Here is a 23,575-nt window from a genome sequence, read left to right on the forward strand (position 1 = left end):
TTTTATTTCATTAAAGATAAACTCGCACATTGCGGGTAGGGACCAGGTTTTTTATATGTTGGAGTCTCTAGGACCTAGATGTTAGGTAAAAGGTTGCTTAAGTGAACGAGTGAATAATTAAAGAGTGAACAAATGGATGGCAGGATTGAGGCCTTTCAGAACATAAAATCAACAAGACCTTGTATCCCCCGTGTTTAACGTCTTAGCCCCTGCTACCTACAGAGGCAGTATAGTGCAGTGGGGGAAAGGTTCGACTGAAACCAGGAAGTCTGGGTTCAAACACATGGCTTTGGCTCTAACCTGGGCATGTTACTTACATTTTTAGCCTCAGTTTTATTGACTGTAGAGTGGGGATCACAGTTCCTACTACAATGGGTGAGTTAATATATACCAGGTAGACAGAAGAGTGTCTGAAGCAGACACTTTTTTTTTTTTGATTGATTGATTGATTTCGGCCAATTCTGGGTGACTTCTTTTTTTTTTTTCACACATACACACTGTATTTTATTTTTACAAGAGATAAATAGACTGACACCAAGCATTGTAAATGGATGACCACAACAAAAGCAACAATGATTGCAATTACCAAACACGAAACACACTCATACTATGTCATAATATTGACATTCAGTCCAGTAATCCTCCACTGTAACAGCTCCTTTACTTTGCAGTGAAAATTGATTTGTATATTTTTTGCCTCTGAGTCCTTGTGGGATTTTTTTTTAATTCAAACAGAAAGTCACAAAAATTATAATCATCCTCATCAGTTCACTCATCCCATGTAATTAATGTTTTTTCATCTTGATCTTTTGTTAGCACTTTTATGAGTTCATCAGTTTTTCATTAGAGTTCTGAAAACGCTTATTCATTCAGTTCAGCAGTACAGTCAGTTACCAGAAACCTGTACTTGTCAGAGTCTTTTCCATGAGCAGACACTGTTTTGCTATTAATATTTTTACTATTATTACTACTACTCTGACATATGACGCTCCCTCATAGGACACACAAGCCCCAGCTCGTCACTCTAGCCTCCTCCGCACTCACCATGTTCATACTGAAATAATTCCTCATTCCCTGATTAATACCAGCTTTCTCAAGCTTCCATGCCTTTTAATATATTTATCCCTGCGCTGAATGTCTTTCTCTTTTTCATGTTCTTCTTTCTCTGCTGAATGCTTTTCTCTCTCCCTTCGTTTCCCTCTGGTAAATTTCCACTCATCCTTCCGAACTCAGCTCCAAAGTCCCCTGCCCTTAACGAATTCTTTCCTTCCCTGTGTACCACCACCAACCATATCCTAAAGGAATTAAGTTCCTCCAATCCCAAAAGTATCCTCTAAATACTTCTCTAGCTCTCTTCCCATAGCGTTGACTTGCTTGCTTATATACCTGCCACCCCGCAACTGGACTAATTCCTTGGGATCAGTGTCAGCTTTACGTCCCAGCCACTGGCACAGAAACAGGCGTACACTATAGACCCTCGGTAAATATTTGTCAAGTGAGCAAAGTAAATGTAGCTTACACGCACAACTAAATTGATCAAATTTTGCAAAATGGGCTTGTGAAAAGGTTAAGCCAAATTGAAAATAAGTTCTGAGTAACCACCTTAAAATTAGACTCTTTCAGCTTTCAATCTTATTTTGTTTTCATTACCTAAGATGGAGCTAGTGTTCCTACATTCAATTTTCCAGAGTTGATATTGTACTTGTAACCTTGAAATTTCATATACTGAACCTGTTGGAATACCATTTGGGGCATCGCATGATCGGATTTTAAAGCACAGGAGTCTCAGCATATGTACTGTAACCTTTGCTGCTTTATTCACTGTAAATACTTTTTGGAGACATTTAGGAGAATTGCTGTAAAATCGGCTACAAGGATAGGTTGGCATACTTCTCTGCTCTTAGATTCAAACAGCTTTTCTTGGAATTTCAAGGAAATAAGTCATCAGCATTCGATTGCCTTTAGGATGGAAAGGCATTGCAAGTGTATGCAGAGGGAGTTCACTTAATCTTAAAACCTCATTTTAGCCAAATCTTCCAATATATTCTTCTACCCCAACCATTTAGCCAAACTATCTGAATATCATTGGCTTTCCCTTTTCCTTCTTACTAAAGCCAGAGTTACCATATAGGCAGCAACGAAGCAGGAGTGGAAGAAAAATTGGAGAAATAAATCATCCCAAAAGTCAATAATGAGGTCCTGAAGCAATCATGTGACTTTTTTGAGAGGGAAACATTCTCCTAAAATCTAGAAAGATATTTGCTAATTTAATACTGTTCCAGCTGCCTGTTCATGACAAAGAGACTTTATAAAAGTACACATTCATGGTAAGACCTATTATTATCCCTGTTTACAGTGCCTTAAAAGAGAGGAATTAGTCTCAGCTCGATTTAAACTAATACAACATGAAGCGTATTCCTCTGTAACCAATCCATTACTGTCAGCACTGCATTCATGGTTCTTGTCCTGGAATTATTCCATGTAGTGCAACAACCGACAGTTTGAATGGTTACCAAGGATAAAATATATTCAGTATATCTGCTAACCTGGCAGAGTTTTAGTATGTGGGATTTGAGAGTGTTTGTCTAGGTGAATGTGTGTGTATGTGTGTGTATTTTAATCCTCAAACTCATTTCAAGGTGCTGAAATTATTTAAAGGGTCAGTAACAGAAATTGAATTTTGCAGGCTGTAAGTTCTGTCTATACACAGGTGAGCGTGCCTTCTGGTAATAAGTAGCCATAGATATTTACACAGTGAAGTCACTAAGCTAAACATCAGAGTTGGTTTGAAGACTAGCCAATCCATGTGGAACAAAGAAATCGAATGCCATATTTTAAAGGGCTATTGAGAGTTTCATAATCAGTACTTCAGCTTTCCCTGCTTCATGTGGTTTTCCTTCTGTGTTTTCCTAATATTGAAATTATGTGTGTCTTAAACCATGAGCATTTAGATCTGTGCTGCCTTGTGCATGTGTGAGAATCCAAGTTTTCATAATAATAGCTTATAACACATGCCAGTTGTAATCCTCAGGGACCTGTCCCATGTGCTGTTTTTTTAAAAATTATTATTATTATAATTTTTTTTTAATTTATTTTATTTATTTATTTTTGGTTGTGTTGGGTCTTTGTTTCTGTGAGAGGGCTTTCTCCAGTTGCAGCAAGCGGGGGCCACTCCTCATCACGGTGCGCGGGCCTCTCACTATCGCGGCCTCTATGTTGCGGAGCACAGGCTCCAGACGCGCAGGCTCAGTAATTGCGGCTCACGGGCCTAGTTGCTCCGAGGCATGTGGGATCCTCCCAGACCAGGGCTCAAACCCGCGTCCCCTGCATTGCAGGCAGACTCTCAACCACTGCGCCACCAGGGAAGCCCCCATGTGCTGTTTCGTTTGCCTTTACCACCTCCCTGAGGTGCTAAAGGGGAAATTGTTGGGTCCTCAGGTGAAAAAATCAAGGCCCACCGAAAGGTAAAGGGACATGGTCTTAGAGAACAAGGAGAATGCACTCTAGTTGGCACTACCCGGAGTAAATTTACAGAGAATGAATCATTTGTTCATTGATGTATTGCCAGCACAAGAAGGCACTCGAATATTTGTTGAATACGTTGAACAGAGCTACTAAACATCCAACTGGAATATTTGTATTTCATAATGGTGCCATTTAACATGAATTACCTTAAAACATTGAAACCCAGTACTGATACTGTTGGTAGACCATCATCAGAAAAGAGGCTATCAGAATATCATTACAGCTAAATTGTCACTCCAAAAAAAGTCATAAAAATAGTATGATAGGGGCTTCCCTGGTGGCGCAGTGGTTGAGAGTCTGCCTGCCAATGCAGGGGACACGGGTTCGAGCCCTGGTCTGGGAGGATCCCACATGCCGCGGAGCAACTAAGCCCGTGAGCCACAACTACTGAGCCTGCGCGTCTGGAGCCTGTGCTCCGCAACAAGAGAGGCCGCGATAATGAGAGGCCCGCGCACCGCGATGAAGAGTGGCCCCTGCTTGCCGCAACTAGAGAAAGCCCTCGCACAGAAACGAAGACCCAACACAGCCAAAAATAATAAATAAAATAAATTTTTTAAAAAAGTGGCCGGAAGTCAAATAACCATGAATTTAAAAAAAAAAAAAATAGTATGATGAATGCTTGGATGGAGGGAGGACGAGGTAGACGGTCAATTCAGCTGAAAATACAATATCTTAAAATCTAGGAAAGGATGAAAAGAGTCTGGAAGATATTTTCTCAATTTATTATAGAAATCAAATTTCTTTATATGTTTTCTGCTTTTGAAAATGCTTAAGTGGACATCCTTGAAGATTCAAATCTTATATTTCAAAAGGAACATGGCAAAGAAACTTCTAAACACTAATTTACCCACACCCACTCTCTCTCTCTGTACACCCATCCATTTACCTGTCCATCTATCATCTACCATCTATTTGTCATCTGTTTTTTCAACCCATACTAGAAGCACATGTCATTCGCCTTTCTGCCGTGTTACACATGCTTAAGAGGCCTAAGGAGGAGGTTTGAAAAGCTATCTTTGTATTTTTCAGAAAGAAGAAATTGAACGGAAGACTGCCATTTCATAATTAACGAGGCCTAATATTAATGTTTTACAGTATAGATTCATCGGGAAATAGACCAAGTTACCCATTTCAGCTAAACCTGTTGAATTGGCCACAAACCGTTACAATTTAAATTTACTAAGAACACATGCAATATATGCTATAAGAGTACAATTTACCTCCCAGCTGAAGTGAAGTCAGTAAGTATTTCATGGGTGTTGGACACCAACCAAGATTGTTTTGTTCACTCCTTGGAGAGACCAAAATATGGCTCAATGCGTGACATGGCAAAGGGTTGGGGGACTATGGAGAGGTGGTCCCAGCTTGAATCCTGGTAGCACCACTAAGAGGGTCGGTGGCCTTAAGCAGTCATCTACTGTAATCTCCTAATTTCAGTCCTCACCTGTGAAGTGAGGTAATAATACCTCCTCATAAGGTTGTCCTGAGGATTCAATGAATTAATATACGTCAGCCTATTGGAACAGATAGTTAGCACTTAAATGTTCTTGTTTTTATTGTTGTTGTTATTGATAATATCCTTCCAAAATTCCCAAGAGGACTATTATACGACGTTCTCATTTATAAGAAGTACTTGGGCATAAATAACCACCATTATGGCATAAAAGGAGAATGTTGGTGAAAACATTTTAAATGTGGTATACCCTATTGGAAAAAAAATGATAAACAGGAGGCCCAATCAAATGGATGCACAATAGTTCTAAAAATAAAAGTATCATTGCATATTTACTCCTAGATGCAAAAAGCATCTAGGATGTTAGGCTAGGATACTAACTTTAACAGTGCTTCTTTATTCAGAAGATTCATTTTAACATCATGACCGTAACTTTCTCTTCTTTCTCGTGATTCATCCTTTTCTCCCTCTAATCATCCTTGATTATCTTGTAAGCCCCTTGCACTTTTTTTTTTTTTTATAATATGACTAGTTTTTCTTCAGGACACTCCGCTGCTACAAATTCAAATTATAATCATAAATTGGTGCCAGGGTGCATTTAAGCAATTAGAAGGCTGTAATTAAATTCTGCTGTGTATGTAACCTAATAACGAATAGAGGTAAGTACAAAAGTAGAGAGCTGGGTTCTCAGTGTCTAGTGACAGTTATTCGTCTGTTCTCCAATTGTCTCACCTCCTATTTATCAGATGTGGCTGCCTTGGACCCTCCATGCTTATTAGTGGAACCTGACCTATTTAGGCTCCCCTTCTTGCATCCCTTAATGACTTGGCTGTAGATCACCACACCTCTCACTTTCAGAGCAGTCTCATAAACATTCACTCCCTTGCTTTGCAACCATGTTGGAGCAAGAGTTTATTACAAGGATTCAGATACTGGCAGAATGGTGGAGCCAGTGTCTCTGATATTTGGCCACGTGACAATACCATTCTTCCTGGGATCAAAAGAAATAAAGCAGAGCCTCCAGATCTCAGAATAGGGGCGAAGTAAAAAGAATTGGATGGAGGAAGACTCATAGTTCTGATGATATTTTTGTAGCATCATCTGGTAGAACCTTGTTATCAAAAGTTTTTTTTTTAAGTATAGATTAATTCATTTAAAAATATTTATTGAATGTCCACTATGTGCTAGGCACTACATAGGTGCTGTGTGTACAGTGGTGACTTAGATCTCTGCCCATGTGGAGTTTAGAGTTTTATGAGATTAATATCCTATTTCACAAATTGTATGTATCTGATATAAAGTTCCCATTCACATTTTTCATATTGTCTCAATAATTAGCTTTTGAGTTAGTTTGGTGTTTGTTTGTTTGTTTGTTTTCCTTTTCTGGTCCAGGATCCATCTAGGATCACACATTGGTTTTAGTTGTCATGACTCCGTAGTCTCCATAATGGGAAACAGATGTCCAGTCTTTCCTTGGCTTTTCTTACATTGGTATTTTTTAAGAGTATAGGCCATTTGCCTTGTAGAATGTCTCTCAATTTGTGAAATATGGAGTTGTCTAATTCAGTGATTCCAAACACATATTGTGTTGGCCACATCTTAGAATCATTAGGGAACTTGGTGAAACTACAGAGACCCACAACCTGCCCCGTTTCACCCTATACTACTTCAGTGAGTCTGGGTCTCTCTATTCTTCAGTGGCTTTAGGGTAACTCTGCTATACACCGACGTTTCAGAGCCACTAGTCTAATATAATTTCCTTGTGGCAAGAATACTACATAAGTGATGTTGGGTCCTCCTCAGTGTGTCTCACAGGGAGGCTTGCAACGTCAGTAAGCGTTGTTTTTGGTTAAGGTGGTATCTACCAGATTTCTCTTCATCTTTTCCACTTTGTAATTAACAACTTGTCTGGAGTCAGTACTTTGAGACTCTTTGACCATCCTGTTTCCCAACAATCTTTGATCCAATGGTCTTGGTCTCCAGTGGTGATCTTGGCTAAGCCAGTTAGTACTATGGTTAGTACTGTGGTATATGGTGATTGTAAATGGTGATTTGCTAATTCTGTCACCTTCAACCTTTCTTAGCATTCATGGGTAAAGAATAATTTTCCCTTCTTCTCCATCTTTTTAAAAAATGGTTTTAATTATCAACATGGACTCATGGATTTCTTTTTATTCAATATATTATCATCCCTTCTCTCATTCATTTTGATGCTCTAAAGGCTCCCACTACCATAGCCTTGGAACCAGCCATTTTTCCTTTCAGTGGAGAATGCTATCTAGAAACCGAGGTCTGGTTTCTATGTAAACTAGTTGGAACTTCATCCCAAGAACAAAAATATGCGCCACCTGTCCACCAAAAAACAACATGCATTGCACAAACCATACCTGGGCTCCACCTTGAGAAAAGATGATCTGATTCATTTTCCCTTCTTTCTCATTTCCATATCTGTATATTCACTTGTGTTATCCTCCCACAACCAAACACTAATTTGTAAACTTTCTCTTTCTCTTTGTTCCCATGTTCATTGTGATCAAGTTTCTGAGAAGCAGTCTGTCCAGATACTTTGATCCCACTGCTTATATCTTTGAAACGTGATACACACCCACAAAAACACCTGCACTTGTTTGCTCTTCTTGTAATGCTTTTTAGTTTTTGAAAGCATCTTTATAGCTCATTTTTCTTTTTTTCCTCATAACTCCGTGAAGTTGGGGGACAGATATATTATTTTCCTTTTACATTTTTAGAAAGTGATGCCAGAAAAGTAAAAGATTTTTTGATAAGTTTGCATATATATATATTCTTGCATATATATATATGTGTGTATATATATATATAATATAAATATATATACATATATATATGTATCTCCTTGATAACTAGGTATTATGCTAACAGTTTCCATAGCTGATAAAGCCTGAGCTATGTTCTCATAGTTCAGAATTCCTGGGATTCCTTATTCTGAGTTGAAAATCAAGGCAAATCAACTGTATAGTGAATCAAGAAACATAAGAAGCATTCCCTTTTTAAAAAGGAAAGATAATAATACACCCATCGACATTTTCCTTCACTACTCTTTTAGTTGATATTCTACAAATGTTTTGAGTACCTGCTGTGTGCCAAGTGGTCCTGGAGATGTAGCTAGGGTCAAAATAGGTAAAAACCCATGCCCTAAGGAGCTTACCTATTAGGCAGAGGTGATGGTAGATAGGGAGAAAGACAATAAAGAAGATAAATAAGGTTATACTGCATTAGAAGGTGCAAACAGGGTCACCAAATACAGTTGCACAGGTTGCACACTGCCCGACTCTGTGCCCAATGGTACCATGGAGATCTTGGACCTAAGCAACTTAGGATGAAATTGACATTAAGTAAGATGGGAAAGGCTGAGGGAAGATTAGTGGTTCTGTGTTTTGTTTTGTTTTGTTTTCTTAACTTTATATTGAAGTATACACATGGAAAAGTGTATATAATGTAATTGTGCAGCTCAGTGAACTTTCACAGATTGAACACATCTGTGCAACTAGTATCACTCTCAAGGAAACAAAACATTACCAGCACCTGAGAAGCCCCTAGCGTGTTCTTCCAGTCATTAATCCCCCCACTACCATGACTTTTAATAGTATTTATTAGTTTGGGCTGACTTTGTATTTTATAGAACTGAAGTTATACAGTATATGCTTTTTTAATATATGGCTTCTTTTGCTCAAATTATGTTTTTGAGATTCAGTCATGTTGTTGTGTGTCGTTACAGCCAGCTTATTCATTTTCCCTGCTGAATGGTAGTCCAGAGTATGAATATACCACAGTTCATTTACATAAATGGGCATTTGGGTAGCTTTGCAGTATTTGGTTATTATAAGTAGTGCTGCCATGAGGATCCACGTGTCTGCCCTTTAGTGGACATCTGTAAACATATCTATTAGGTGTATACCTAGGAGCAAAATTGCTGGGTCATAGTGCATGTGTGTGTTACACTTTAGTGGACCTTGCCAAAAAGTGATTCCAGAACTAAGTTAAGTTGGTCCACCAGCAGTGTATGGGAGGAGCGCTGTTTTGATGTGTTAAGTAAAATGTCTACTTTATTCAGTGCAATCAGTTATACCACCATACACTGAAAAGAACTGCACCAAAATATTATTTGGAGACAATTTCACTAGGTGCCTAGGAAATGGAAATAAATTACCTAAAGTTTATTGGCATTATTGGCTTTGGTGAAGAAATTGAATACAAGTTAAATACACTAAAAATAATATCCTACACAATGATAACCAGATTAATAGAATGAAAAAAGTGCCCTATTTATGTTGGAAAATACAAAAGACCTATTATTAATCCTAAACCAGGATGTGTGTGATCTCCATGGTATATCATAAAACTTTATGATCGCTATAGAGCAATTTCAATAGCTACTTATTATGGTTCCAAAGAGGAAGGCAAATTACTATATCTTTTTAAAAATTTGACAAGATTATTTTAAAAATTTCTTTGAAAACATAAATGGAAAAAAATGGCAAATATTATTATGGAAAGTTAAAGCCTTTGTCATATCAGATACTGAGACATATTATAAAGGAAGGATGATTAAATGTTATGGAACTACACAAAAATTGAACAGTGTCCCAGAACAAAGCAGAGAACCATATATATAATGATATATAAGGATGTAAGAAGCAACATGGTAAACAGTGCAGAGAGAATAACATTGAGAGTCTTTGGGGGCTACCCTTCATGATAAATGCTTTATATTTTATACTTTATGCGCTAAACAACTCAGTAAATTCAATATTATCACTCCCCATTTTGCAGAGGAGGCACTGAGTGAATTTCAGCAAAAATTACTTACTCAAGGCCCCATAGATTCTTCCAGTGTGGGAGGCCCAAGTCCAATCTGACTTCACAGGAGGAGAGAGCACATCAGAGGGGATGAGATTGAAGGACACAATTTCTGCCCCATAAGCAAGACAAAGCGTTAATATTGGTAGCTCAAGTTAAACATAAATTCTGAAGTAGATAAGTGAACAAAGGGTCATTTCACAGATAGGCAATAGCAAATAATAGGCAATTGCAAGGGAAATACTCAAGTTGGTTAGTAATCAAAAAATTGCAAACTGAAACAATTTTGCAGTATTATTTTGTACCTTTCTAATTAGCAAAAATAATTTTTTTGATATGATGTGGTTTATAAAAATATATACATTTCCCTAAGATGAAAAATTAGTAAGCGTATTTGATATCTTGATTCGGGTGATGGTTATATGAGTATATACACACATCAAAGTCATCGAGCTGCACAGTACGAGTTGTGCATTTTACTATATATACGTCAATAAAAAGGAAAAAAAACACTAAAATATGTTAAGTGATGAAATCAGAATTATTTGTGAGAAAATAAAGGCGGAAATAATTAGATGCTGCCAAGGTTAAGGTTAGTATAAAACATTCAGCATGGGACTCCCCTGGTGGTCCAGTGATTAAGAATCTTCCTTCCAATGCAGGGGATGCAGGTTCGATCCCTGGTCTGGGATCTAAGATCCCACATGCCGTGGGGCAACTAAGCCCATGTGCCGCAGCTAAGGCCCGACACAGCCAAATAAATAAATAAATATTTTAAAAAAATTCAGCATGGTGAGTATAAAGCATTTAGCCCACAAATTTGAAATTCAACTTCTCTTAAGAGCCAAAGCTCAGAGGGGAGTTATGATCACTTACGTAATGCACAGTGGTGGTTAAGGTAAAAACAAAGCAGCTGCTCGAAGGAACACAGTCATCACTGGTCCTAAAAATCAGAAACTGCTCCCATGTGTCCTTGTAAAGGGATATTATATGAGGTAATGAACCATGTCCTGAACAACACACCTAAAGTTATTAAAATAATGAGTTTCTGAGGGTTGTTTCTTACGTTGTTTCTCTACATAAGCCAGGGGAGTGATGCCAGAACACAGTTTCAAAAAAGCAGTTTTGGGCTTCCCTGGTGGCACAGTAGTTAAGAATCCACCTGCTGGGCTTCCCTGGTGGCGCAGCGGTTAAGAATCCGCCTGCCAATGCAGGGGACACAGGTTCGAGCCCTGGTCCGGGAAGATCCCACATGCCACGGAGCAACTAAGCCCGTGCTCCACAGCTACTGAGCCTGCGCTCTAGAGCCCGCGAGCCACAACTGCTGAAGCCCACAGGCCACAACTTCTGAAGCCCGTGTGCCTAGAGCCCATGCTCCGCAACAAGAGAAGCCACTGCAGTGAGAAGCCTGTGCACTGCAACTAAGAGTAGCCCCTGCTCGCCGCAACCAGAGAAAGCCCGCGCAGCAACGAAGACCCAACGCAGCCAAAAATAAAATAAATAAAATAAAATAAAATAATTTATAAAAAAAAAAAAAAGAATCCGCCTGCCAGTGCGGGGGACACAGGTTTGAGCCCTGGTCCGGGAAGATCCCACATGCCGCAGAGCAACTAAGCCCGCAAGCCACAACTACTGAGCCCGCGAGCCACAACTACTGAAGCCTGCGCACCTAGAGCCCGTGCTCTGCAACAAGAGAAGCCACCGCAATGAGAAGCCCACGCACCGCAACGAAGAGTAGCCCCCTCCTCGCCGCAACTAGAGAAAGCCTGCGTGCAGCAACAAAGATCCAAAGCAGCCAAAAATAAATTAAAAAATAAAATAAAATAAATAAATCATACCAAAAAAGGAGTTTTACCTGGGGAAACCTTATGGCTCAGTTTTGTAGGTTTCTGATGATTCTAGCTTAATCCAAGAATAAACTTAGTGAATCTAGAGCAATGGTTCTCAATTGGGGTTCCAAAAGGAACCCTTTGGCCATCTCTGGAGATATTTTTGGTTGTCACAGCTGGTGAGGAGGCTGCTACTGGGCTGTAGTGAGCAGAGGCCAGGAATGCTGTTTAATACCCTGCAGTGCACAGGACAGCCCCTCCCCCCAGTAAGGAATTATCTAACTCAAAATGTCAATTGTACTTAGGTTGCAAAATGCTGATCTGAAAGAACGAATGTGTAGTATTCACTGAGACCATCCTCCATAAACATTGCCTCTCACAACTAGCTTGGATGGAAAAGGAGAAAGTACTGGCTTATTCACATAGGGGGAGGAGGGAGTGCAGGTGTAGTAATTATGGCCTGGCCTTCTAGGGGCATGATAACCCCTAGAAAATAGGAAGTTGCCCAGGGAAGTATGTTTCTATGGCCTAGCAAGAGCTGCCTTGTTAGATGGTAGGTAGGTATTAAGTGTTGATGTGGCCTCTCCCCCAGCCAAATTGTATAAAAACTAGTCAGCCCATAGCTCTGGGCTTCTCTGGCCTGGCAGAGTCTTCCTTCCATGTAGGTGTGTCCACAGAAGGTATTAGGCTCCTGGGAGCTGTATCAACTCACTCATTTGTGTCCTTATCCCATTGGTTCTTTGCACTGTTTGCAGGCTTACTGGTAAACTAAGGTGAGAGCATAGAAGCAGCATCCAAAGCATCATTCTTGACAATTTTTGAACTTTAACCAGACTTTGAAGTCTGGCCCGGCTCAGCAGTGGACACAGTTGACTACCAATGTTAAGAAGCCCCTTTCTGTCCATCTGTAGTCATTGATTCTCTCTGGTTCACATCTTCCCAATGTCACCCCCAGAGAGAGAGAGCTTTCTTCCCTTAGTTCTAATCTGGAAAATCCCTAGGAAGGTCTTTGAACCCTCTTCCATCACTTGCCCACAGAAGGATGATTGTATTTCCATTAGATCCAGTAAGGAGAGAAGCAATTCTCCAAAAGAATGGGATATTCTGCTCAGAAAGGGGGTTGGGGTACGAGGCAGTCGAGACAAAGAGATATCCAGCCCTCCCGGAAAATACATCAATTTTTTAACAAACTTTTTATTTTGAAATAATTTCAAACTTACAAAAGAGTTGCAAGAATAGCACACACACACACACACAAAATGTATGTCTATCAAACCAAATTCACCAGTTGTTGACATGTTCCACGTTTGTACTCATGCTCTCTCTGTGTCTCCCCTACCTCCAAATGTGTGTAATTTTTTTCTGAACCATTTGAGAGTAAGTTACACTGTTTACCCCTAAATGTTTCACGGTATCTTTGTTAGAATAAAGGACATCTCTTACCCATATAACAATGATCACATTCAGAACATTTAACATTGAACCTATACTATTGCCTAATATGCAACCCAGTTGTATCAGTAGTGCCTTTATAACAACTTTTCCTCTTGATCCAGGATAACACATTGCATTTAGTTGTTATAACTCTTTAGTCTCCTTTGCTTTCAAACAGTTCCTCAGCCTTTCTCTGCCATTCATCACACAGACATCTTTGAAGAGTATGGGCCAGATTTTTGTCTCAGGGTTTCTCATGATTAGATCTAGTGATGTATTTTTGGCAGGAATACTACCCAGTGGTGTGCTAGAACCAGTTAGTACCATCTATGAGAGCCAATTCTCACATCTCTTCCCAGCTCCACGTTCTGTAATATCATACTGGTAGCTTGAAATCAGCCATGGTGGGAATGTTCACACCATGGAAATCAACAAACGCTACAAATCAGAGCTTGTACCCCCTCCCCCATTTCTGGTTGTGAAACATTTACATTTAGCAGCACAGCACTGTATATAGATGAAGTTATATCCTTCTCAGAACATATCAGGAGGCACATGATGCTGGTCTTCCCAATTATTGGTGATATCTCATCCCTTGGTTAAGATGGTATCTGTCAGGTTTCACCATTGAAAAGTTACCATTTCCCCTTTGTAATTAATTCTCCCCTATGGAGAGATCCTTTGCGATTATGTAAATATTCTGTTTCTCATCTAACTTTCACCCAATAGCTTTTATTTATTCAGGAGTATTGGCTGAATCAATTAGTACTATGACTGTTGCAAATGGTAATTTTTTTTTATCTCTTTCATTTCTTCTACTTTTTTTGGTTGGTGTTCTACAGGTTGTTTTTGTTTTTGTTTTTGTTTTTTGGTAGGCTTAACCCTAAAATAGATGATTAGTAGTAGACTTGGAAACAAACTGAGGTTTCTCAACATTTTGTAAGTAGTTCTCCATCCTAAGTATTTGTGACCAAGTTATTAATGTTCATTGCTATAGTGCAGAATAAGTTTCCATGGAGTACTATCAATACATCAGTACAGAAAATGCAGAATAGTTCTTCAGAAATAGTTTTCCCATTCTATATGAGTGTGTATGTTTGATGGTGACATACTATCCTACCAACAGTGGAGGTGGCATTTGGAGTCATTTTTCTGATCTTACCTGATTCCAATTTTTACATGCCTTTAGAAGATTCCTGGTGAGATTTGCACTGGAGTTAATTAAAGCACGGTAAAGTCGAAAGAGTCCAGAGTCAACATGTGCTGCAGGATTGAGTAGTACATTTCTTGCTCCTGATCCTCAGTGCCATCATCTGTAAAATCATAGGAGTCGTATTTTCACAAAAGTCCCTTTCAAGTTCTAAAACTTTCTTTTATTCTGCTTTCCTACTTGGGAATCAAAACCTAGAGTTCACCTCATTAGCATGATGTCTTGGTCAACTGAGCCGACAAGTCAAGGACCAAAAATGAGATGTCTGAGGTGGAGCCTGAACCCAGTGACCTAGTGATTGAATCCATAATCCAGTTAAATGAGCTTTGAGAGTATAGCACTAGCACTTGATACTGTTTCACGTTACCTCTGTGCATTCAGCCACATCCACTGATTCACTCCTCTGCTTCTCTTTGTTTATCCTTGACAATCATGGAAACCCACTGAAGGATCCCATTACCTCTGTCTTTGAGGTGATCCCTTTCTCAAGTGTTAGCTTGCCCAGTACCTATAAGGTTACCTCGGTTGCCATGGTTGTAAGCGAAGGAAATGTTCTATCCAAGAGCAGACTGCAGTTTCTAAAGAAGTTTTACCCTTCAGACATGAAACTCCAGAGTTCTGTATAAGTCTTAATTAAATTGCACCATATGAAATCACTGAGAACCAGGCAAAATAGTATTATTCTTGATTAATCCATTGTTTGGTGAACTCCACGCACAAGTCAGGTAACCTTGACAGTCAGTTTTAGAACTTAAAATATGTTGCCTTGTATTTCCAGAACAGTGGTTAACTGAAAGGTGAGGTGGGGACTAAGACGTGTAAAATAGTGTGGGGCTTTGCCAAACCACGCATTTTCCTCTCTTCCTGGAATGAGATTTCTCAAAGGCCCTACTGTTCCATCCCCCCATTGCCTTCCTCCACCAGAATTGTGTTGGGGCCACTTGTGTAGGTGAAAAAGTCCACAGGCAAGCTTCGTATTTGCCTCCCCTCTCCCCTGGAGCTGTCTGAGCCTGGTACTTTTCATGCTTTAGCTCCTCATTTCAGCATTTTTAATATTTGATGACCCTTCCAATGTAGAGAAATATTTGGCAACTTCCTTAAGAGTATCTGTTTGAGGTCTTTTAATTTACTAAACTGAAAAGTTGGTGTCTAAAATATTGTTCCAATGACTCATCTAAGGTTCTGAGGAGGCAAAGGGGTCCCAGGGTGTCAGAGGAGTTGGCAATAATTTTCAATATATTTTATTCATCTTCAGTTTTTTAAAAAAAATATTTGAACTAACGCACTTCGCCTCTTCTCTCTGATTTTAAGACGAATTTGACTTTAACGAGTTCAGGTCTAATTTAAACTCAAACATGTTCTTGAGTTCCCCTGCGAAGCCCTCACCCCCATGCCCCACATGAGTTTCTATTTCTTTGAAGATAAGGAATTTAGCTTTTCTAAAATTTAATCTCGATCAACACCCACCTCACCTGTTGGATTAACTGCTTCATCATCTTTCACCAGATTAGAAAATGACTGTCTCTTGCCTGAAAGACAGAGGGCAATTGATTTCTGCAATCAACCTGGCTTCTCTTTGATTTTATAATCTGTTTCTAGAGATTATAGGCGAGCTTTGAATTCCAAGGCTCTGGGCCTGTCAGCTTTTGAAGCGAAAAACTTTGAAGCAGATCCACTGCCTCAGATTTCAGAAGGGATACTTAGTTGTTGGAGGATGAAATATAAGGGAAACACAGGTAATTATCACTGCTGACATTGTAATATCCCAGGTTTGGGGTTTGTTTATTTTATTTTATGGCTTCTAAAAGAATTATTAGTTTTGGGGTTTTTTGTTGTTGTTCTTGTTCTTGTTTTTTTGAGAAGCCCAATCAAATCACTTGGCCACTTGAGAGAAAAGCATAAACCTTCTAGAAATTCTCACTGAGCTAACTGCTTCTATAAACCTACCTAGTGTGCATTTACTTTAAAACTACTTAATTACTCACCACTGATGCACTTGGTATAATTAGAAAACTCTCCAGCTCAGATTCAACAGGTAGAAAGGAGAAAGAAAAAAAAGTGTAGGGCAATTTCCAGACCCATGTTCTTAAACACTATGCACTTTCAAGTACTAATTATACAGGATTTATGCAAGGAGGGGGTTATACGGAATTGTTTTAGCATGTGTTAATGCTTACAAGCTAGCATCTCACCAAAAAAAAGTTTTTTAATAGAGACCCTGCTCTACTACTCAATGTTGTAATTTATCACATAATGCAATAATGGTATTTACATAGGTCATCACATTTAACAAAATAAATGAAGGTGCATGTGAGTGTTATTGATAGAGGCAATACCCCGACACAGTTATGCATCTGTACCAGGCAACTGAAGAAGTATTCCTGCTAGTTACAGCCTCAAACTCCTATTTTTCTTTAGGATCTTAAAGGCTGAAAAAATAAAATAGTGGAGGGCTTCCCTGGTGGCGCAATGGTTAAGAATCCATCTGACAATGCAGGGGACATGGGTTCAATCCCTGGTCCGGGAAGATCCCACATTACATGGAGCAACTAAGCCTGTGCACCACAACTATTGAGCCTGTGCTCTAGAGCCCATGAGCCACAACTACTGAGCCTGTGTGCTACAACTACTGAAGCCTGCGCGCCTAGAGCCCGTGCTCCACAACAAGAGAAGCCACTGCAATGAGAAGCCTGTGCACCGCAACGAAGAGTAGCCTCCGCTCACCACAACTACAGAAAGCCGGCGTGCAGCAACGAAGACCCAATGCAGCCAAAAATAAATAAAATAAATAAATAAAATAAATTTTTTAAATAAGTAAAATTTTAAAAATAAATAAAGTGGTGGTGGGGAGGGTCGAATGAGTACCAGATTTCCTACTGGGAATGAAAATGTTAAAAAATAGAAAAAATAAAATCAAATCATGGAAAAATGATAAATTAGGGTTCATCAAACAGTATAAAGCAACAGAATTTTTGTCTCAAGCATTTTCTGTAACTGGTTCTTTTTTTAAAATTTTTAATTAATTTATTTGTTTTTGGCTGCATTGGGTCTTCATTGCTGCGCATGGGCTTTCTCTAGTTGCAGCGAGCAGGGTCTACTCTTCGTTGCAGTGCGCGGGCTTCTCATTGCAGTGGCTTCTCTTGTTGAGGAGCACGGGCTCTAGGCACGCGAGCTCAGTAGTTGTGGCTCACGGGCTCTAGAGTGCAGGCTCAGTAGTTGTGGCACACGGGCTTAGTTGCTCCACGGCATGCGGGATCTTCCCGGACCAGGGATCGAACCCATGTCCCCTGCATTGGCAGGCAAATTCTTATCCACTGCGCCAGGGAAGCCCTGTAACTGGTTCTTAAGGCTTTACATTTTCTCTACAACAGTATAAATATTAATTCAATAATGTCTCATTGACACAGAAGTAGAACTTATATTTTTTATAATATTTGCATTGTGTGTGTACCAAAATAACTGCTGACACAGGAAAACACTGAACAAACTAATCTAAGAAAATCAGAGCTTCAAAATGAACTTGGAGAGGTAAAAATTATTCATTTTAGAAGCTGTCTGAATTTTCAGTTTCAAAGTCATGTGTGTTCCTTCCAGAATACTGCTCTCAAAACACAATTTCCCACAGCTAATTAAAGTGCTGGCGCGCGCGCGCGCACTCTCTCTCTCTCCCTCACACCCACACACAATGTGGCTTCCCTTTAACCCTGGATACGTCTCTCCACGCCCCCCTCCCTTCCCCCTGCAATGGTATGATCTGCGTTCAATCCTAAACTGAAGGTACCAAGCAGTGACAGCTTCCCCAACTCCACAGCCATTTGCTACGACCTAGGGCAGCCTGTGTTCAGTGATGCTTTCCTTTTCCACCGACAGGGGCAAATTGAAGTAGACAGCGAAACTATCTTCAGGTTAGCGGCGCTTATTTTACAGGTAAGAACTGACAAACTGCCTCTTACCTGCTCCTTTTGTTTGTTGGGTTTTGTGAACTGCCTGCACTTCTGAAACTTTTTCATGGGCCAGTGGCTGACGGCTTTTTAAAGCCTCCTGGTTGTTTGCTAGTATAAAATGTGAGCCACCGTTTTCTGTTTTAGTGTAGTTTGCATGAGCGAGAGTGTGATATGTCTCAGAAGAAAATGAAACTTAGACTTCACTGAGGAAGAAGAGTTAAGACCATATTGCTAGCAAAGAGCTCCAGTGGCTTGAATTTGGGAGGCTGCAGTTGTTACAACAACTGTAATTTGCATTTAAATTTAGTAACTTTTGTATACTTTTTCTTGAGGTGGAGTTAAAGAGCCCTTTAATTCTTAAAGGCACACATAGCTGAAAAACCAGTGTGTTCCATGCTGGTTTAAAAAAAGAAAACAAATGGCATGTGTTGATTTACCTGTGTCATGGTTTAAACGGTCTGAGTCCAGACTAAAAAGTGTGCTGCTCCGAAAGACAAGCATTTATCTCGTGATCTTCAAAACATTAAAGGAGAAATAATCATCTATGCTTTTTCAGATAGATTTGTCTCTTCTGTTAAAAACAAGAAATAATTATTGGGTAATAGCGATTTCTTAAATGCCACTTTCTTCTCCAGGGTCATATGCAGGGAAGGTGTTCCTTGTGAAAAAGTTTTCAAAACAAAACTCAGGCATTTTAAGAGGGGAAAATGATGGGGAGTAAAATTCTTTTAGCTTAATCAACATCAATACAAATTGATCATCTATCTTTGTTTTTTATTTCAGGAAGCCAAAGGGGATTACACCAGGTATGGTTCCTTTTCTGATATTACTATGCAAAATAACCCTAGCTGAATCTTTTAATGCTATTTTAAATAACAATGGATGCAAATCAAAAGAAAGTAGATCCCCAGGCGAGAGACTGAGGTCTCTTTCCTCTTCAAATAGAGACCTATTCTTTTTGTGAATGAATCCGGGAATGAAGCTTTCCAAGCCAGAGTGACAGCAGATTGTACTCAGAAGTCCTCCAAAGTTCTATTTTCCATCATCTCTTAGCAAGATGAAGAAATCTATAAAAAACTTGGGTAGCCCGTGCTGATTTTTTAAACTTACAATAATCCTGTGTTTGAAGAATTATACCATAAGCACAAAAAGATTAAATCCATCAGCTGCTTAGTTAAGGGATTAATAGGGGCTTTCTTTTTGCAGCTGCCCTAAAGGGGCCTCACCCTTCATATATTTGACCTAACAGTTGTATTGTTGCCACCGAGGCACTTACTGGTTCTAACTGCCTAACTGGCCAAATCGTCAGAGCGTTTATATTTGAATTCACCCTCTATCTGCTCCATTCTGTTCTTTTAATGCAATAGTTGCGGTTGGGGTAGTAGAAAGGGTTAAAGGTGGAGGCAAGACCTCCAATTCGAAGCAGCTCACAGGCCAACGACCCACAAAGCCTCGCCTCTACAGTGTTAATGTTCCACTGCTGGTAAACCTTACCTGTAGATTATTTACAGATCAACTAGTACTCATTCCCAGCCAAGTCTTTGACTAGTGTGCTCCTTAACAGGCTGATAACCAAGTAATGCCTTCCAAGCTTGAAAACGTCCACTCGTGGAGTCATGCTTCACCTCAGAAACTCCAAGCACTTTCCACATCTGCCCATTTAACGTGGTAGAATGACTGAGGCTTCCACTCAACACGCCATGATCCACTCACCACACTCTCCTTTTAGCTCTGTTTTGTGCTATATATTTTAAAAATTTTTTTAGGTTAGGAAATATGCTTTGAAGGAATCATAAAGATCAATGAACACCAAACTTTTTTTAATTAAAAGAAAACGTCAGGGCATGAAAAGAGGATAAATTAGTCTCTAGGTCATTAACATCAAGAGCGGCTGTGTTCTCCACTGTTGTCTTCCCTGGAGGAGCCATGTTTCCTAGGAAGATCAGATATGTGAGGAATTCCATCGTGTGGGGGGGTGAGTCTGAAGTTGATTTATAAATGAGGGCTTCTGAGCCAACAGCTCAGCCTCTGCTGTCTGTGAACCGCTAACCCTTCCTCCCCCACTTTCTCCCGGTCAAGCGTGTGATGGACACACTCCGAGCTTCATTTCCTCATCAGGAAAATGGCACCTCCTTCGTAGGTCTGCTGTGAGATTAATTGGATGTAAACATTGCCCAGGGCAGTATCTGGCATGTAGCAAGCTCTCTATACACTTTGGCTATTATTATTATTAACTATTATAGTATCATTATTGCCCTCATCATTATCATCCTGTCCCATCTCTTGGCAACCTCTGAAGAGGCTTTTGGGATGTAGGAGGGTCTGAAGAAGCTGTAATCACATGTCAAGGGAAAGAATCAAAGAGAAAGATTGATTCCACAAACCTTCCTTAGGGAAGATCGCTTGCCTATGGCAGAAGAAGGCTTAGAAGGAATGGTCCTTGGGTAGTACAGACGTTGTTTTAGCCCTAAGATTTCAAGGTTGGTGAGTTAGTCTGGCCAAGCCCAAACCAATCCTTTTCCTTAATTTCAGTGTGTTCCTGGTGGTTTCCTGAGTGATGACTAGACTAAAGAAATGGAGGACGCTGTTTTGAAATTGTCTAAACCACACTGAGTAGTAGAAGGAGCTTGGGACTAGGAATCAAGAAACTAGCACCATGACCCTGAATGCCCTCTGTCCGTTCTCAGCCTCGGTTTTCTCATCTGTAAATTGGGATTAAGGAAAATGGGACTTGGCAGGGTAGTTTTGAGGCTACGAATGATGTTTAAGGACTTTGTAGATTACAGTTTGTTTTACGAGCATTAGTTATTGCTGATGAGGGTGAAAGAAATAGGAAATGTGAACTTTTGTTATTGGGTATATAATGAAGCAGAATTTTGGTTGACTGTCACCACCCCTTCCCTATCTGATCTCCTCCTCCCCTGAATGGAGAGGGTGTATTTTTCCTCCAAAGTTTTGTTATAAAACTAATTTAAGAAAATCAGGCCAAAAATTTAAAAATACCATGCAGCAGTGTTGTGTAGTGATCAGAGCAAAGACGCCAGAACCAGAAAGCCTCACCCAAATCCCAGGTCTGCCACTTATTACCTGTATAATCTTGCACAAGTTATTTAAACTCGCCAAGCCTCAGTCTCCTCATCTGTAAAATGGGACTTATAGTATACACCCCATAGAATTGCTATGATGACTAAATGAATTAATATATACAAAGTACTTAGAACAGTTCCTGCAGTCGCCACTTTCATATTCCATCAAATTGATGGACATAATTTATCACTCCCCTGTTGTCTTAAATATGAATTGTTTCCCATTTTTTGCTGATATAAATAATGCTTTGATGAACATCTGTATGTAGTTGGGATTGGGGTTGTCTGTGATTCTTTTTTTTTTTTTTTAAGATTTTTTGATTTGGACCATTTTTTAAAGTTTTTTTTGAGCTTGTTACAATATTGCTTCTGTTTTATGTTTTGGTTTTTTGGCCCTGAGGCATGTGGGATCTTAGCTCCCCAACCAGGGATCGAACTCGCACCCCCTGCATTGGAAGGTGAAGTCTTAACCACTGGACCTCCAGGGAAGTCCCTGTGATTATTTTCTTAAGTGATGTTTCTCAGGTGGGGAACAAGCAAAGGGAAATTCCTCAAGGGAGGCAAAGTATGAAGCGCTGAAATGGAATTTATACATTCTTGATACCGCTAAACTAAAATTATACAAACTTCATAGCTTTATCCAGTGACATCTACTAAATGCCTGAAATGGGTCCGCACCCATCTAGGCACGAGGATGCAGAGTTACTTAGGCAGGGGCCTTCCTTCCAGAGAATTTGACTTTCTATCAAGGGCTACCTCAGTGGCAATTCTGAATTCCACTTCTCTGTTTGTTTACACGTCAGTGGCTGCAGCTCTTAGCTTTTAGAACTTCACTGAGGTTTAATTGTGGATCAGAAAAGGTCCCCAATTATTACCCTCCTAGACCAGGGCAATGTGGCTTTTTCAATTAAAACAGTGATTGAACACCTAATTCTTGAGGCTGCTCTGGTCCACCCACTCCTTGTGAATATCTTCTTCTTTCTCAAATTTAGAATTTCCAAAGCTGAACCTGCCACCATCCCAGCCCCCAGACCAACTCCTCCTCCACTGTCTCCCCTTGAATAACCACCATTCTCTCTTGAATCATCTCTAAGGATTTTCTCTTTTCCCTCCCACCTTTTTCTCCATCTGTCAGACAGCTCCCTTCTTTCCTTGTCTTTATCAGAACGCTGGCTTGCTCAGCCCTTAGTCTCCTCCACTCAGCCGGACTGTAAAAGTATGTGTGTGTGTGTGTTGTTTCTTTGACTGCTTTCTATGACATTATTTTAAAAGTCAACGCCTCATTTCATTCAATTCCCACTACAGTTGTTATCACCACCATTTAACAAATTAATAGATGGAAATTTTAGGGCCAAAGAGACTATGTCACATAGCCAGTAAGTTCCCAGATCTGTTCTGATTCCGTTGTATACTACCACCTGCACATAACCCCCTGGTATCTTACTAAGACATAAACGCGATCATTGTTGTTGACTTCCAGACATCTCTTACAGTTTCTCATCGCACAGACACCCATCTTCCAAAACCCTAACTTGGCATTCAAGGCCCCACATAATCTGTATTATACATTTTAACCTCCCACACTCTTAACTGCTTATACTCCTTAATATCTGTTCCTGCCTCTCTTCTCTTTTCTTCACATACCCTTCTCTTTTCTTCACGTGCCTTCACTATTTCGCCTTTATGGCTTTGCTCAAACTCTTCTTCCTAGAATGCCTTTAAAAACAACACTCCTCCCCTATTTTGTTTCCTGCCCTGTTTCCTTGAGTATTTTAAGTTAACATTATCATGACCAGTAGGAAACCTTGCTCTCTGGAAGTTAATTAAAATAGTGGCATGGGGACTTTTTTCTTTAAATAGTTGACAGCCTGAATTTCCAAGTCAGCCCTTAAGCTGCAAAGATAACAAGCTACTCGGGTAACACAACATAGACAAACACAGGATTCCTGAAAGCTGACACGGCAAGGAGGCAAGGTTTCATCACTGAGCCAGCCACAAATGAGTTTGTAAAAGCAAAACATTTTCTTTTCTTTTTAAGATCCTGAAAGGTGGGAATTACTAAGGGAACTATGTGACTAGGGCACTTTTTGCTTATAAGAAAGAGTGAGTGACCACAATTTACAATTCAGTACTGGGTCACCATGAGGGCATATTGTCACCTAGGTTCAAATGGGAAGGAATAATTCACAATTTACAGCTGTGCTACTGGGAGCAGCTGTTTCCCATGGGAGAGGAACTTCTCTGGATGCCTTGAGAGT

The 23,575-nt window shown here is 39.8% G+C and overlaps 1 protein-coding gene across 7 annotated transcripts in view; it reads left to right on the forward strand.

Annotated features, from left to right (window-relative positions):
• The window catches only part of FRMD4B (FERM domain containing 4B), a 340,426-nt gene that overhangs the window by 251,807 nt on the left and 65,044 nt on the right, over positions 1-23,575 (forward strand). For all 7 annotated transcript variants that reach the window (XM_057554765.1, XM_057554763.1, XM_057554764.1 and 4 more), the window contains 2 exons: positions 18,158-18,214; positions 19,015-19,037. In XM_057554765.1, coding sequence (XP_057410748.1) covers positions 18,158-18,214; positions 19,015-19,037 — 80 coding nt within the window. The remainder of the gene's footprint in view (positions 1-18,157; positions 18,215-19,014; positions 19,038-23,575) is intronic.

Source organism: Balaenoptera acutorostrata, chromosome 10 (assembly GCF_949987535.1).
Source record: "Balaenoptera acutorostrata chromosome 10, mBalAcu1.1, whole genome shotgun sequence".
NCBI lineage: Eukaryota > Metazoa > Chordata > Mammalia > Artiodactyla > Balaenopteridae > Balaenoptera > Balaenoptera acutorostrata.